This window comes from Micropterus salmoides, unplaced genomic scaffold (assembly GCF_014851395.1).
Source record: "Micropterus salmoides isolate LMB-PRFRI ecotype aquatic unplaced genomic scaffold, ASM1485139v1 Ms_hic_scaffold_15, whole genome shotgun sequence".
Taxonomy (NCBI): Eukaryota; Metazoa; Chordata; class Actinopteri; order Centrarchiformes; family Centrarchidae; genus Micropterus; species Micropterus salmoides.
The window spans coordinates 29179268-29197461 of record NW_024040596.1 but is presented as its reverse complement, the minus strand read 5'-3'; the positions used below and the strand labels follow the sequence as shown (position 1 = coordinate 29197461).

Genomic DNA, 18194 nt, shown 5'->3' with positions numbered 1-18194 from the left:
ATTAAAGAGATCCATTTGATTTAGACATGTTCTAAATATTTTCTAAGTCTATGCTGAGTGTTTTCTAGTTAAGAAAAAGCAAAAGAACATTCTACGGGCTGATTATTTACACTTTTGTGAATTGGGTGCTACTTATTTTGAATATACAATCATTTAAATTGTATACTGTATTCTGCTTGTTTTAGTTCCTAGAAAACAGAATGGTTTCAAGAGACATGAAATAGGATACATAAAGGTAGCTAAACTCCACTCTGCGATGTGTTGTGCTGGTTCTCACCTGCTGGGGTCCTGCAGCAGCTCCACGGCCTCCTTCAGCTGGTTAATCATGTCGATGTGGAGCTCTGTGCCCCCTGTGACCTTTGACCTGTGACACCAAAGACACGAGTGATGAGTAAAGGCCAATTTAAATGTCTTTGTCCTGTCTACGCATTGTGTGGCTCTTCTGGACTTTCCAAATGTTATCGGAACAAATAGATCAAATTCCAATAGTGAAACGAGTCATTTCTTGGGGGTTGCGAAAAATGTATCCTCTGTTTTATAGATGCTTATTTCACAATGTAAGTCTATGGGGAAAACTTCTGGTTTGACCATTAGTTAAACTGGCTTCAAACCACAGAGCACTTCCTCGGCGGCTTGGAGGAGGAAATGTGATGCTACCCAAGCCAACCAATCACAGTTCATGGGATCTGCGTCGCCGCGACGTGTAGTTACATTTTTGGAGAGGTGCGCGTCAGGCTACGTTGTGTACTCCACACAGTATAAACGCAAGTATAAACTGGTCTTAACATGAATATCCTAAATCACAGTGGCGAAGGTCATTGTGCTACTCAACCATTTTGAAAGTCTGAAATGAATCCACGACTGCCTAAATGTTCTTAACCAATAGAGAACAATGTCATCACACAATTAATATAAACAGATGTAAATCAGTAGTGATATAACATAAAATATACCACATTAAATACAGAGTAATTGCAATTTAACTTGTTTAAAAAGCTGAAAGTATATACCTTTCCGTGCTCAGCCCTTTTCTGCTTATTTTGTTTTCTCTTTGCATTTGTTTATATTCATTAATTGTTGTATTCTAATGTCTCACAACTGTGGCAAAAACAATAAAAAGCCCTCAATCACAAAAACAAATAAATAAACAAGCACAGAAAGAAGTAGAAAAATAGACTAACTTACATTTGTTGTGTTGGCCAGTGTGAGTCTTCCTCTATCCTGAGGGGCTCCTCAAAGTCTGCTGCTGTCCGGCCCTGAACACAAACACACATCAGCACCAGCTGCAGCTGTCACATGATCCAGAGACGTTCCCAGCCATTGGCCAAAATCCAGAGACGTTACCATCATCCCCTGGTACACAAACTCAACAATAAGGACACTGTCATAAACTATTTCTCTCCTGAATCAGTTCCTCCACTCTCTTCCCTTGTTCCTCACACTGGGATGAATGGGTTAACTGGGATTAAGCTGGACCACTTCTTCTTGTCACTATTAGACTACTAGATCACTACTGGACCTGAAATGGTCATCTAAACATGAGTGAAAATAGTGCTGAGATCTAGGAGCACGGTCAAATGACGCAAGGAACTGGAGCAGTCAGACCAGACCAGATCAACTAAACCACTTTTGGAGGTGACAATGAAAGTAAATGCACCATAAGAAATAATCTTTCATTGCACAGGAAAACTGATTGCACATAACTACAGCAAGCACAGAAGGCCAAAGTATAATGTAATGGATGTGTACAATACACAGTTTGGGTATTAACAGCTCTCCTTGTTTTTGTCTAACTGCTGCGTGTTTCTTGATCCATCAGATTTATTTAGTGATGTTACAGTCATCCACATCTCAGATCAATAAAATAAAGAAGGACAGTTTGTTTTCAATACTTTGGAAGCACTGAGGCGACAAAAGTCCTCCAAATTCAACCACACACAGCAGAAGCAGCACAGAACAACGCTACCGTTTCAGAAGTTAAACTGTTCTCACAGCTCTCGTTGAGGTTTGCTTGGGTTCAGGCACAGAAACGACTTGTTACATTTACTTCATTAAGGTTAGGCGACCTTTTTTGTCATGGTTGCAATAACAACAACCTGGTTATGGTTTGGAAACAATGGTTTGAAAAAACATGATGGTTGGAAACGTTATGTGATTTTTGTTGACCCATTCGTGGCTCTAAATTAACATCACACCACTTCCTCCTTTCTTCCCAACAGACAGGAGTGAAAGTGACCACTTCAACTAGAGGACTTTGTCACTTGAATGTAAACAAAGATTGTTTAGGGGACTTTGCTGAAACGACTGATGTGGTTGTTTTGTCTGAGGCACTTTTGGTCTGAAGCTCCTCACTTGTTCACTTGTTTAATTTTCCTTATTTGGTCACGGCTGAGTCTCTGAGGAGACTCGTGGGCTCACTGTGACATAACGCTCTATAACGAGACCAACTCCAACTGCTGGGCCTTTCACGTGACATCAACCAACAACTTTTAACTCTAAAAAAAGTACATGAAATGATTATTAACTAACACAAAGTGACAGTGTAGGCTCCATTAAAATAACCCACAGACTTCAGGAACCCAACATGACAAGCAGCCTAACGAACACTGGAACTTATGTAACTAGACTTCACTCAGCGTGTGGAGTTATTCATGAAGAGGACCTTTTACTGCATCAGTCTATAATAATAAACTGGCTGAAAGGAGAAGCACTACAACATGAAGTCTTGCCTTGATGTAGTTGACGAAGCGAGTGCTGAGAGCCGAATCTCTGTAGCTGAACTGGTCCCTCAGGGCTTCCGTAGGGCTCTCCTCAATCAGACGGACCGAGTCAGAGTTTGGGTCTGCTGGAATGAAGGAAAGTGAAACGTGTTTGAGTCTTTCAGCTTTGGGCTCACAAATTAAATAACAGACAGTAGATATAGTGCATTATGTAGTAAATATGGAGTGATTTCAGAAAGCGTCCACAGTGTTCAGAATGTAATTAGTGCCAACACTGTTTCTGTCACTGGAACAATTACAGCATCTTTCACAGCTTTTACTTTCTGCTAACAAACTGATTTGTTCATAAAATAATATAAGTGTTTCTGTAGCTAACCACTGCTGCACACTAGAGGTTTACCGATTTAAAAAATGTGGGATACCACAGACTTAGGATCTGACAGAAACTTGATCAAATGTGACTTCAGACAGAAACAAGCATGGAGGCAGACTGTCAGCTGGTTGACTTTGTGTGTGATATGTTTGTGCAGAAAAACAAAAGAAAATCAAACTGTGGATGTACTCGAGGCTGAGAAGATGGAATCGGCGAGTTTATACATTTAATAGCGCAGATACACAACACGCTGAAGAAGCTTCCCGGCCCAACTCCACAAGGGTCGGGAGAGCAAATCAGACCCAAAAACTGTCCATTATCCTCTAGTGTGCAGGCAGCATAACACTCATGGGATATGTTGTTTCAGCTTTTAGAAGGGCCGATAAAAGTACATGAGATGGTACTTCAGCTCTTCATTTCCACTCTGAAACTACTGTGAAACAGGTATTTATAATCCTGTAAAGGTTTGTTAAAAACACAAGTGTTTTGTTTGTTGTGTGTAGATTCTACATTTGGGTTTGGTTCCAACAATACAAACGAAATCTGCCTGCAGTCGCAGTTTTAATATTGTTTAACTATTTCTGTATTTTTATTAAAGTCCTCCTGCAGGTGTTTCAGCTGGATGTTTGAGCTTCACTGTGCAGAAACACTCCTTGCCAATAAAGCTCCTTCTGATTCTGATTTTCCCTGGCTCAATCTCCCGTCCCTTCAACCCACGCAGTAAATATTCCTCTTTTATCCAACTCTTCATTCTTCTAGTCCTGCACTAGGGTCTACTAGCCTAGACATAACACAGTTAAAAATAAAGTGTTGTTAAAAATAACTTGCTGTTGTTGTCTACGTCTCACACACGCACACACAGACATTAATGAGCCACCTATCTCTCCCCCATCAGATTCTCTCTCACTCATATCATTGCCGGAACCTCTTAGGTATTTATCCTTATTTTGCTGCTTATATTTATCAAATACGTAGCTGTAGCTCGTGACGGTCAGCTTATCAACAGACGTTTAAACAGCGGCAAAAAATGAAATTCAGGCCAGCCCTTTATATCTGTTTTAAATTGTCTGGTGACGAAAGTTAAGGGACACTGGTGCGCCATCAGCCACCCATTCGTATTTTCTCACCTCTACTTAACATAGTCTCAATATTCTCACCACAAGAGGACCTCGCTGTAAACTGACAGGAGTAAACTCCTGTATGTGTTTATTAGACTCAAATGTAATTTTTTACATTTTGTTGAAAACTTGAGCCCCAGCTGCCTACAATGTTGAGATTTTAAAAGTAAAGTAACCCAGACTGCCTCTTTTCACTCGGCTCAGTGAATGTGACCCTCCATCAGCTCTGACCTGATTGAGGCTGATTGAAGTCTATTTAAGCTTTGTGTCTGGGGAGCTGCTGGTGTTCACTAATAGAGTCCGGCAGCCCAGATACGCAGACACAGCTGACGGGTTATGGCTGTTAAGAGAAGCAAGCTGTCAGAAGTACACAAACGACAACAGGTTGATAAACTTCGCCCACGCTGAAACTGGTCAAAAGTTCCATTCAGGTTTCACCGGTTCCAAGCTGCAGTAAGAAGGTTTGGTGCGAGGGAGGAAGCAGCTCCAACATGACGAAGCATTTACTTCAAAATGGCGTGAATCTGAAGGAACGCGCCGTGTTCAATGTGTCGCGCCGACGCCCCACATACAGCTAACGCTAACAGTAGCAACAAGTTTGATATACTTCATCTGTGGTTGCAATAGATGTTAAACAGTTTACTGTTCAGTACAGCTGGAACACTGTGAGGGCAGGTCATCTTCCACACAGGTGTATTTAATACTTTTAATTCATCTTTATAAGGTAAATGTGATATTACCCTGACTCAGACAGACATAGTCTTCTCTTAAATCCTCCACATGATGACACTTGTTTTCTGATCTTAGGCTTTACTATCTGTTTAATTACCTCCACGCCCTGTCCGCGTGTGTGCGTGCAGGTGTGTGTGCGCATACCTGTCAGGGAGCTGAGGTGTTCACTCGAGTCGTCTTTACTGATCCCCTCCTCCTCTGTGATGTGGCTCATCGGTACGTTGAGACTCAGACTGTCTTCATCTGACGGCTGCAACAAACAAAAACAACAACAAACCAGTTCAGAGTGGAAACAGTTAATTCATCAGCCAATCATTGGAAAAATTAATCGATTCACGGTTTTACCAAAACATTTAAAGATGTCAAATTGGGCTCTGGGAAATAGTGATTTTTCACTATTTTCTGACAATATATAGAACAAACATAACATAAACATAAAGAACTATTGAAATATTAATCAATAATTAAAATAACCATCAGCCGCAGTTCTAAACAGATCACCTGATGACTCCGTTTTAAACTACTATTTGCTTATTGTACTTTCTCGTTTAATGAGATAATCAGAGCTTTCATGTTTAATATTTTATGGTTAAATAAAGGTTATAATAATAATAGTAATAAAACACTTCACATATGGACAGTACAGAAGCCCATAGAAGGATGGAATCATTTAAAGAACATGTTTTCCTCTGCATGTGCAGTGTTATAACAGAGTAACCTCTAAAATAATGTCACTGCACTGACAAGGTGGAGTCTAATGTGCAACGATAACGATAAACTACAAATGAAGGAAAACAAAGAGACATGTTAAAAGAGTGAAACGCTTGAAAAAGAGAAAAGTAAGCTGACTAGAAAGCAAGGGGAAGATTTTTGACAGGTGAAACGCTGAGATATTGTTTCTGTTACACACATGCACATAAACACAGCTACAAGAGTATGATGTGGCCACCCTCATTAAAACAGGAATATAAAAACACACACACACACACACACACACACACACACAGTATGTAGGCACAACGGTGTAAAGACACACAACATCTCACACACACTCTCAGTACCTCTGTAGCAGACAGTCTCTTGTCTCCGTTGTCGCTGCCGACTCCTGAGTCGCTGTCCTGCTTCTTCTGCTGCTCCATGTCCTCCACACTGCAGACACACAGAACAGGTCACACACCTGACACGGGAGGAGAGTGTGTGTGTGTGTGGGCGAGCTACACAGCAAGTAAGCCACAGTGAAACAGAGAGAGAGAGAGCTCAGCCCCCATCTGCAGCTCCCCACTCTCTCTCTCTCTCTCTCTCCGTCAGGCTGCGTTCACACTGCTGTGCTCGTCCTGATTTCCTGAGTTTTTAATAGCTGACTGTTCACGTTGTGTTTTTCAGTGTGGCAAACGCCGCAATGAATTTGTGTAATGCAGAGATGTTAACAGCATTTCACTTTCAACCGGTGTCACATCCTGACCACCTAACTGTAGTCGCTCACGTCATGTAGGACCCAATCATTCGTACACTGATATTTTAAAGCAAGTGGTTCACTAGTAGTGATTTTAGGACTCACTGTGTGTACCCTAGTCTAAATGTATATGTTCTGTGGACAGTGGTAGGGGTGCCTGAAAATTTCTCTTATTTTCAAATCGCAATGTTGACAGGTACGCATGTCAACATCGTCCATAGCTGGGTGAAACGTTTGATCACGATCAGATTTCTTTTATTTAGCTGCACTTAATGTTAGCTGACACAAATCATAGCTGGAATAGTTTTGTGTGGTTCGGCCCGATCCACTGTGTCTGTTTCAAACACCAGGTTTAGTTCAGCGCACACAATACCACACAGGTAGCAAGCAGTGAGGAGATATTAGCGGAATTTGACAGACAGAAGTGTATTAGATTAGAAAAGCTTACCCCACCTTTAGGATAAAAATAGAGTGATGAGAAGAAGGAGACAGTGAGCAGTAGAGGGAGATACAGAAAAGGAGGAAAAAATAAAGACGGAAACAATCAAGAGACACAAGAACTCTTAGAAGAAATACTGAAGACTGTAAGAAAGGAGAGAGATAAAAAAGCAAAAGGCATAAAAAAGAGACAAAGAGGATCATGGAGAGTAATTGGAGGAGAGAAAACAAAAGAATAATAAAGCACAAAGGAAAAAAATACAGGATGTGTGTGAGCTCTCCAGGAGAATAGGAACTATTTTTCACAGTGGGGGATTGAACCTGGGTCTCTCACACCAAAAGCCTAGTCGTGTTGGGAGGGTTTCATGTGGGCGGACGTTATACAGCTCAGCATCCTCTGAGAGCTCGTGCTCAGTTTCAGATGAATGACAGAGGAGCTGAAGCTTTTCATTCTCTGCTCCATTACTTTCACCTCATCCTTTCTTCCTTCATCACCTCATTACCTTACAATCCTTTGCATCCTGCTGTCCTTGTTCTTCCCCCTCAGTCAACAATTGTTTTTGTGGACTTGTCATCATTCATGGTCCAAGTACAGTTCCTATTCACATGTCCTCCAAAAACAGTCTGAATGCTGTTTTCATCTTAGCCCCATTAACCTCCTTCAAACCAACAACCTATATTTAAAAGACTCCCTAAAACAAGACCAAGAGTCTACTGGCTGCTCTGTGAAGACTTTATGCTAGCATTAGCAATAAACACAGCTGGGGCTGATGGAAATCAGTAATAAACTAAGCAAATGAAAATATTTTCTAGAGGGAAATTTAAGTGATTACCAAGATTACAATTTATTCACACACACACACACACACACGAATGTCTGTTCCACATTTCAGTGTGGCTGAAAATATATTCCCACACGTTTGGAAAACCAACAGCTTGTCCTCATTCCCAGGTCGTCAAATACATACGCTTTGTCACATCTCTCAGCGGCTGGTACCAACGCATAAGGCACCCTTTAGCGTCATTGTTCAACGCTAAAAGTAGGCCTAGTATAAATAACAGAAAAGTCGGACTAATGAGGTGGTTGGGCGGGTCACAAACCGAACTTTCACAGGGTAACCCCAGGATCCTCCAAGTTAAATTGAAGACTTTTTAATACCACCTAGGATGAAATTTAATGCACATTTCGATGCCATAAAATGAAAATCTGTATGATTTTTAAGTTATCTGAATTTAATAAAACATATTACTCATTTACTCACATTCATATTTAATGCACAAAATAATTATTTTAAGAATATAAAATTTAGAACTTTAATACTCTTAAGACACTGCGGGTACCCTGTTTCACCCACTGGTGTTCCAGTGTGATCACGGTCAAAAAGTCATCATTGATTGTAAGTAACTTAGATCTTTTAACCCAAACCGTGATCCTTTCCTAAACCTAACCAAGTAGTTTTCGTACCTAAACATAACCAAATTAACCAAAAGTCTAACCGGTCATTGCATATTTATTTTTGCTAACTTGACCCAGGGCATTAAAAGTGACGCCCTGGGGGGAGAACGGCCTGAAACTGGAGGTCAACAGCTCTATAGGTGCTGATGTGTGTCTCCTCATCAGATGTTCTTGTCTTCGCTTTTTCTATTTGTGATGTTTGGAGCAGTCCGAGATGGTTCACTATCTGCTTTATGTGTAAGTATTTAATCTGCCTTCACTGCAGCCCACCCTGCTATAACTCCTCTGCTTTATTCAATCGCTCTCACTTGTTCTTTCCTTCCCCTTCATTTACTTTATTTCTTTCTTCTTTGCATCCCTTACTTCCCTTCCTCCTTTGCTTCTTCCTTCCAAGTTTATTATTATCTGTTTTCATTTGCGTAGCGTCACTTGTTTGTTATTTCTTTCTTTGTTCCGTCTTGTCTGTTCTACTGTTTGTGAATTCCTTCCATCTTTCTCCCACTTCTACTACTGTTCCTTTGTTCCTTTCCTCAATCTCTTACTTTGATCGTTCTGCTGGATTCACTCCTTTATTCTGCTTATGATGCCTACATTTGTTCCTTCGTTTTCATGTGATAGTTCTTTCTTTCATTCCTCTATCTATTGTTTGTGTCTTTCTTCCATCCAGAAACCATAAATAATATCTCATCCAGCAGAGGCTGGATTTCGGCCTAACACTGCAGTGAACTTCTGATGGCAGACTGTCAGTGTGACCCAGCAGGGAGTCAGCGGACGGATCAGTTTCAGCTGACTAATGGAGGATTTGGCTCCAGTTGAGAAACTGAGGAAGCTTAGATCACAGACAGACGCTCGTTTCCAGCAGAGACAGACACCTTCCCTCCAACACAGCGTAATGTCATTAAAACCAAACAAAATAAATGGCTTTGGTGTGATGTAACATGCCTCTGGCAGCCATGTTAGAGGTCCTCAGCTAAGAACTGACAGGATTTATGAGCAGATAACATGGAAGTCCCAAAAGTTTGGAACAAAGAGGGTACATTTCAGCCAGACCTCATCACTTTTTTGAATGTACCCATTTCCTGTTAACACTGCTGAAATGTATTAAAACTAAATGGCAACAATCATCACATAACATTTCCTGGAACTGCTGTTTAGATTTTGCAGTACGATACTACGATACCCAATAACCTCAGCCACCGTATGGAGAGAAAGCCAGTTGAAGGGAAAAACAATTAGAACATGTCTGTGGAGGTTCTTAGTCATCCAGGTCAAAGTTATCCAAAGAAGGTTCAAATCAAGGGCAACTGGACTTGGTTGAAGATACCTGAAGATGTTTCGCCTCTCATCTGAGACTTCTTAAGTTTAACACATCTCCTCTGGTCAAAAGTCAACAGTTTATTTACATCTGAGGGACAAAGTACACATTTTGGACAGGGAGGACAGATTGTTCAAAAGGGGTGATTTTCACCCGATGCCAACAACAGTCAGGAGCACTAACTAACCAGCGGTATCCATCACCTTGATAACGACATCTTATCTTCAACCAAGTCCAGTTGCCTTTGATTTGAACCTTCCTTGAATAAATTCAGAACACTTTGTTGTCGCAATTAGAAACAAAGCACGTCGCCAAAGCTGCTGAATTCAACAAAAACTGACTCAGAATCTGAAAGTGAACTGCTGAATGTTTATATTTAATCTCATGTGTGAATTTTATTTCAGAAGGGATCTGTATATAAGGTATAATCAAACCATCACTCAATCTTCTCAGATACTTGAAGTGAAATAAAGATGTATTTGTTTTGAAAGACCTCTTCGTCAGCAGCATGTGAAAGCTTCTAAAATCATTTTAGTGTGGTTACTCTGCAGCTGCTACAGAAGACTGTTTGGAAAATTGAATCAGAGCTCTTGTTTCATTTGCCAGAATGCTTAAAGATTGATGAGGCAATTAGTCTTCTACGTGCCAGAACTGTATTCTACAGTGTTCCCATTAAGTTTTACTGGTTTGACAAAGGCTGGGATACTCGTACAAACAGATGATGGAGGAGAGATTTTCCATCATGGTAACAACTGCAGCACTACTGCAGATGAGATGGAGAAGACGGCGCCTTCCCACTGGGTGATATTTAAGCTGCCACAGAAACTGACCTGCCGGTGGCGGGCCGTGATAGGCTGAGGCGCTCGATGACAGGCAGGTAGAGAGAGTCGGGCATCTTCTCACTGCGACACGCCTCGATGCTCAGATACTTGAATATGTGAACTTTACCCTTTATACAGATCTGAAAAAGAAAAGAGATTCAAATTCAGATGAAGTGAAACAGTTTACTCTTCTTCAACCATCTCACCTAGCGACCTGACTGCTGAGTCACTGAACTCTGGCTTTAACATTCCCGCAGCGTCTTTTGTCCTTCAACCTCTGAGGCGATGCAGGTCAGTCCACACAGACTGGCTCTCTAGAAAACTATGATGCAGAGCATATAAATGATATCTTGCCCTGTGATACTGTTGTTATAACAGGTAACCCTTCATTCCAGCTATTAAATAACAAGCTGTGTGTAAACGACAGCTCTCATATTGATATCTGTATCGATATTATAAATCGTTTTAATTCCTTTTTTAAATAAAAAATATTTTCTGGTTACTTTGCTCCTCTGTGACAGTAAACTGAATATATTTGGGTTGTGGACAAAAGAAGACATTGGAGGACGTCATTTTGAGCTTTGGTAAACACTGATTGACATTTTTCACAATTTTCTGGAAAAAAAGCCACAGATTAATCAATAATGAAAATAATCTTTAGTTGCACAGCCTAATACATGAGACTAAACACCTCATATTTGTGAAACAAAAACTTTATATATCTTTTTAATATAATTTCCAGAAAATTTTCAACAACGGGGAAGTCCTACGACTCGTTTCACTTTGTGTTTGTGTTTAATTAAGTTAATATTTCTTCATCTAAAGCACTGTGGAGCCTTTTTATTGTGTAGCAGGCTAATTCTTCCATATAATCAATAAAATATATATTAAATACAGCATTGGGTATAAAGATATGTTTTAATTCATGTTGAGATCCTGATACTTTTCACCACAGAAACATCAGAGCTACTTCTGCATCACATTAAGCTAGCTGAGCTAGTTGAAGGCTGGCTCACACAGAGAGTAACTCTGGGCTGAAGACGGTCTTTTAATCTGAAATCTGTGGTGGATCTGGCAATTTCAGGTCACATGACCTCGTAACAAGCATGGCTGTGTCTCTCCAGGTTAGAAAAATGGACATCAGGCTGTGTGAAGGCAGCAGGACAGAGACATCTGACTTGTGTTTACTAAAGAAAGGTAAAGCACCAGATGCTAAGAGACTAAACAGGAAATGGAACAAACAAAGGGTGTGTGTGTGTGTGTGTGTGTGTGTGTACCTGTGCAGGTGGACTCTGCAGTGGGTTGTTTTCTAACTGGAGCGACTGGAGCTGTTTCATCTTCCTGTAGCACACAGGGATGGTCGACACTTTGTTACAGGAGAAGTCAAACTTCACCAGAGGAAGGGCAGCCAGGTCTGCAGGAAGAACACAGATATAATCACATAATCAGTTAGTTAGACACCTTTGGTCCACCAAATCACCTCCTTCTGAGTTTTTAGATTTGATTTCAATCAGCCTTTCTGACACACAGTTTGACTTCATTTATGGTGTTGTCCAGAATATAAAACGTTTGTTCTGGCAATATATAAGATTATTTTTGTAGGATTAGGCAATGGTATTTTTTGTCGCCTTAACGTGGCAAGGCTAGTGAGTTTCTTCAGTCCATTTACAGCAGCGGTGTCAACCTTTTTTCTATCATGTCCCCCTTCCGAATCCCTAATCCTACATCTTGATAAATGCCTATGGCGTATGCATAAGTGCATACATGTGCGCGTGCATTTTTTATTATATCCTATTATACTAAGGCTCTTCCACGCAGGTCGTGGCAGCTGATCACAAGAATCTTACAATCAATCAAAACATTCTGGGAGCCATAAAACAAAACAAGCTATTGTCAAGTAAGAGTTAAAATCCTGCTGCTGAAGTTTACAAATCTAAAATGCACTCACACACTCACATGGCTCAAACCGCTGACATGTTTCCCATCACACAGAACAATGCAGCTGTTGTTGTTATTTTCAGAGGTTGGTAATTGTTAGCAGACGAGCGTCTCGCTGTTTCTCTTCATGTGAACTTTATTCCTCATTAGATCTAAAATACCTGGAAATAAACGCCTCTTTTTGTTGTTGCTGAAGTCCCCAAGCTGTAATTCAACTAAAAAAGAGAGACTGTTTAATGTTTAACCTGCTAATACGTAAAAATAGCCTGGGCTTTTATTTGCTAAAATCACTGAATTGACCCTGCCTATATTTGGGACAGGCCTTCAATTCCTCTTGCACAAAACTGAAATAGGCTACTATGAAACAGTTTATGTATTCCAAACAGATTATTACTTGTGTGAAAATTATCAAATAACATTTTATGCACGTCATTTATTTGATCTATAGCTCCGACAGACAGTTTATGCACTTTTATTTTGAAGGCAGCAACGTAACAAAAACAAAAACAGGATGCAGGATGAAAAAAGTGTGGCAGAAGCCACAACGTGGATTAATATTTATGAAAAGCTGTTTTGATTCCTTTGATCGGTGGTCCCTTACAGACAAAAGCAATATAAATAATCAAGCACCGGACACATTTGGACTTGGGGCTGGACGATATGGCCAAAAATGTTATCACGATAAAAACATTTCATATCATTCGATATTGATAATTATCACGATATACGTCAAATCATTATTTCTTTCAAGTTTAAAGGCCGATTTTTGCTCCTGAGTGAAAATGAAAGAAACCAGATGCTTAACTTTTCTTTATGGTCAGAACGTTACAAGAACTTTATGCCAAACAGTGGATCACTTCACAAAGCTGAGGTAGAACATTTACAACTATTATGTTAAAATCTTTTTCAACAAATATGATTAGTAAATACTTTTTCAGTCCCTTTTCCTCAACAAAATTAATATTTTAATAGAAAAATTAAGAGCTAACTTGTCTGTGATTCAAATGGATTAAACCAAATAATTTGTGATGATATATTGAACATTGATTATATTGTTATAGAGAAAAATTATATTGCAATAATTGACATTATTGTTTTATTGCCCAGCCCTATTCAGACTTAACGAGTGCTTCAAAAGTAAAGAGAGTCGGCACTTTTTTTTCCTTTTCATCTCTTGTACCATGTCGGTTACACTGGTAAATCTGTAAAAATTAGACTTTGGGACTCGTTGTTTCAGTATATTGAACTGAACAATTGAATTTTGGAGAATGATGTGTAGCATGTCAATACTGACATATTGATCATAAGTTTAAACATTAATATTTGTATTAACGATGTAAGCAGCTTAGAAGCAGCTAAAGCAGGCAAACCGGCAGAGTTTAAGAGCTTTTAAACATCCAAAGAACTTCTATAAAAACCAGACCAGGCGTTAAATTGAGGCAGTGTTTCTGTGTCAAAATGTGTTCCCACACCAGCCAGTAAAAGGGGCAGCAGCTATTTCGGACTCGACTATTAAGTGAAGTTTTACGGTAGTTATAGTCAAGTGATCTACATGCACTGAAGGCTGAAAAAGATGTGACAAGGTTTCTATTTGACTTATGCAACTTTTTGTTTTACGTGTTTTAACCATGAGCAGCATCAGTGAGGTTAACCACATGATTCTGGAGAGTCATTTTAAAACTCTTCTTTCCTCCTTGCTCAACGTCAGCAGAACAAGCAGCTGATCGTTGATTGTAGAAAAAAATAAAGATAGATAAAGACACACACTCCTGTCTGCTGAGGTGGAGCAGGTGAACAGTTTCAGGTTCCTGGGAATCAGCATCACAGAGAACCTGACATGTCATCTCACATCTCTACACTAGTGAAGAAAATTGTTTGTTCTCCTTTTTGGGCCGTGAGCTATAACCTCACAGTCAGGAGTTAACTGGGTGTCGGGGAGCTGCACCTTTTAACTCCCCTGCAGCTCTCTCTGTAGCTCAGACTATCCTTGCTACCTGGTCTGCTAATCCATTCTTTCAACCAGTCTATGTCTTTATAATTACCGTCTTTATGATAACAAACAGCTGTTTCGTGTGCAGGATCGCTCATTTCCCGTTTCACATTTCACGTGTGTTTTCTTGACAAAACGTGGTTTGGAGACCAGCGTCGGGTGACAGAGCCGCTGTCAGCTCCTGTGGTGTGTGTCTCTGTCCCCGACCAGCCACGTAGTGTGAACGCCACAACGACTTCTAACGAAGCTGCGAATAGTAAAATCATCATTAGCTGCAGCTCTACCACCAACACATGAAGAGTATTTTGAGTATTTTTTTATACTGTCACAGTGGGTCTATAGTAGATTTAGAGGGAATCTATTTTTCCCCCATACCTTCCTGACATTTTACAATCTATAATGTAAAAGCTGAGCTGCTGGTGATAGAAGTCACGGTAGCATGTGTGACATCCTCTAGCCGACAACGCTGAGCAGTGTTGTGCAGTAACTTACTTTCCCAGTAACTAGTAGTGTAGGAGATTACTATTTCAAATTATTAATCAATTATTAATAAAGTAACGCTGCGTTACCAGAACGAAAATTGTTTTATTGTCCTTGATATGTTTGCGTGACTGTGCAGCAGGTGAGGGGCAGTTCAAGTCCAGAAGCCAGACCTTATGTTGGTGAAGTCGCTAGCTGCTAGCCAAAAAGCTAAAGGAAGAAAGGAGAACGAGGTAGAAAGGTGTTCTTTTCAGTCAAAAACACGTGCTGTTTTGTCTTCAGTAGAGGAGGTGGAGGAAGAGGCGGCGGCGGCGGTGAAGAAGAAGAAGAAGAGACAACTTGAGCTTAAAAACTGACACCCAGCTTTATGGGGAAGGAATAAATGTCCAAAGACACATGTGCTGCATTATCCACCATTCAGCACGCTCCACTTGTAAATATAACTAAATACACCACAGCTGTTTGTAGCCAACACAGTTAGAGGTTTACAACTGTCACTCCCAATCACCATAAGCAAACATGAGCTGTCAGAATCCAAATGTAACTGAGAGTGTAGGCGAGAGACACCCAAATATTGTGCTGACATGATTAGGTGATTAATTCATGCTTTTCTAAAATAAAATCCAGCTGGTCAGAAGAAAAGAAAACTATTTGAAGATGTCACCTTGTCTCTGGGAAACTGGGATGGGCAAGACTAAATGATGAACTGAAAAATAATTGGCAAATTAATCTATAATCTGTCTATGTAGTATTCATTTAATCTAGGGCTGAAACGGCCGCCGCCAAGAAAAAGTACTTCATCGATGAATCAATGAAATACATGTAAAACACATTGTGGTGTTCATTCTTGGTTGCTTTAGTCACTCTATAAATAAACTCTACTCTTCTGTCTTTGTGTGTGTGTGTGTGTGTGTGTGCGTGCGTGCGAGCGTGTGTTTACATGAATCCTTCAACATTCAGACAAGCACTAAGACAAACAGCACAGTGTGTGGGTTTGTGGGAAGAAACCATTCAGGGAGTCATGTCCTGCAGACTGCCAATGATGCGTCACTGAAGAGCCCATTAATCCTGACAACAGCAACGTTACAGACTCTTCCTGACAGCCTCTCATAATTAAAACCCCTCGTAGGCGGTAATAATGTCTGCTGAGCAGCCATAATGGAGGGAAGGGCAGACACAAGCAAACATTCCTCTCTCCGCCTACTAGATAAAAACATATCCAGGATTGTAATGTACAAAAACATGATCACTCCCGCTGCGAGGTCACCGAGGACAAATGTTTAAATTTAGTCCAAAGTGCAATGCAGAAAGAGACGCAGTGCCTCATTACAATACTTACTAGATCAGGACTCCAGACTAACTTTTGGTTGCACCGCCACAAAATATACAACTTTATCGCCGTAACAGTTTATTCTGACTTTCTGTCATTTCCCATACCCATTGACAGTTATGTAAATTATTGTAAACAGGAACACCTACGGATAACAATCTCTGCGAAATGACTCGTTTCACTGACGAGAATTCCATCCATTCGGATGATAACGTTTGAAAAGTCTAGAAAAGCAGCACGATTATCGATTAATCTCCATTCAAGTTAGCGGAGGATTAAACGAACATAGGAATACCACCGCCACCTAGTGTTTTGGCAGTGTAACTGCAGAGCGGCACAGACACCAACACACAAGTAAAAGTGTGGGTACGTGTCCACACACAGATATGTGGCTGACAAAAAACTTTGTTTGTCACACTAGACAGATTTTTGGTTGCACTCCGGAGCCCTGCAAATTTATCAAAAATATAACTACTTTATAATATATAAATAACACTACTTTTCTACAGTCACACCAGTAGCTCTGTGAGGCTGCGAGCTAAATGCTAACACAACTTAGTTTAGAGCAGTGCTACTCAAACTTTTTCTGTCACACCCCTCTTCAGAACCTAAAGAATGCCCCTCCCACACCTCAGCAGCAAAGCAAGCTTCTCACTTTTACATCCACTGATGCTAAAAGAATCTACCAACACGCCACAGCATGCTTTTCTGAAACATCCTTGTTGTGCAGTGAACTTTCAATATGACAGTTGCAGAGTCTAATTTTAAGCAGCATTACTTGAAGAGTTGTCATGTTTTCTCCTTCAAACATTTCCTGCACAATAAAGCGAGGTGGATCAGTCAAAGATATTGTGATGAATATTTGTCCCGTCAGCTGAGTGTAACAACATCAAATGACTTGTTAACTAACTGAGGAATGATGATATTGTCAACTAGAAGATTCCTGCAGCCTCGCTGGGAGGTTGCAGGTTTGATTGGTTTGTGTAAGAAAAGGCGAAGAAGTGTAACCAGCTCTGTATTCCTTCGTGTTATTGTTATATGTTTTGTGCAACCAAAGCATCTTTGCTGCCATGGTGATGTTTCTGCCTTAGAGGAAACATTAGACTCCGGCCACCCCATGCTTGGCCAACCTTTAAAAAGTACTAAAACTGTCACGGTGGTCTTGTTTCTAGGGCTCTGCAGAGCAGAAAAGAAGTCTGCACAAGTTCAACAGATATTAAATCAAAAACAACATCCCTCCCTTTGTCAGGCTGCCGTCCAGTCTGCTCGGTCCAAGCCTCCCTGTCGCTGTGGCATCAAGCTGCCAAGACAGATCAAAGCTCATCAATCAACCCAGGACATGTCCGTAATAGTGAGGGACAAGCAAATGTCAGGTTTGGACAATACAGCAATAACTCCCAACAGGCTGGACCATTCAAGGTCCAGGGACAAAAATGGATGAATCATTTAGAAAACAGTCTGCAGGCATCCATCATTCAGACTGAATATCAACAGGCCTGATTCCACTTTGTCCTCCAGTCTGTGAAGACCCACCACCGTGTTGGAAGACTGACAAACACCCAGGTTTAACGCTGCCTGATGCTTTTACACGCATCACATATATCTTCATCTCTGTGCACTGCTCACAAAGAATGAAAGCTGCTTACAAGTTTCATTACAAACGAAGAAGTACGAGGTGAAATATCAGAGTCAGCGAGTGTCACCTGAGACTGGTTATCGGATTGTTTAGAAAACGTGGTTCACTTGGACCTCCAGCAGGATGCGGATTCTTCAGAAGTGGGAGTAGAAGACCAGCAGCACTTCTACTCAAGGTTCCTTCCCGATGTCTGAGCTCTTCACGCTTTGACTAAGGGGTGGCCAGCCTGCGAAGAAACTCATTTTGACCACTTGAAGCTGTGATTTCATTCTTCTGGTTTCCAAAGCACATGAGGGCTAGAATGAAGATCTGTTTTCCACATATTGACTAACTTTAAGGGTGCTCCGATCGATCATAATCGGCTGATAATGGTCTTAACTGGTTTGATCGGTGG

The 18194-nt window shown here is 40.6% G+C and overlaps 1 protein-coding gene across 5 annotated transcripts in view; it reads right to left on the bottom strand.

Annotated features, from left to right (window-relative positions):
- Positions 1-18194, bottom strand: part of LOC119903399 (leucine-rich repeat and calponin homology domain-containing protein 1-like) — a 107481-nt gene that overhangs the window by 31808 nt on the left and 57479 nt on the right. For 4 of the 5 annotated variants that reach the window (XM_038719531.1, XM_038719533.1, XM_038719534.1 and 1 more), the window contains exons 5-11: positions 11704-11840; positions 10436-10566; positions 6005-6092; positions 5088-5193; positions 2730-2845; positions 1186-1256; positions 278-364 (exon numbers count right to left, since the gene is read on the bottom strand). In XM_038719531.1, coding sequence (XP_038575459.1) covers positions 278-364; positions 1186-1256; positions 2730-2845; positions 5088-5193; positions 6005-6092; positions 10436-10566; positions 11704-11840 — 736 coding nt within the window. The remainder of the gene's footprint in view (positions 1-277; positions 365-1185; positions 1257-2729; positions 2846-5087; positions 5194-6004; positions 6093-10435; positions 10567-11703; positions 11841-18194) is intronic. The other variant, XM_038719532.1, reaches the window with a different exon arrangement.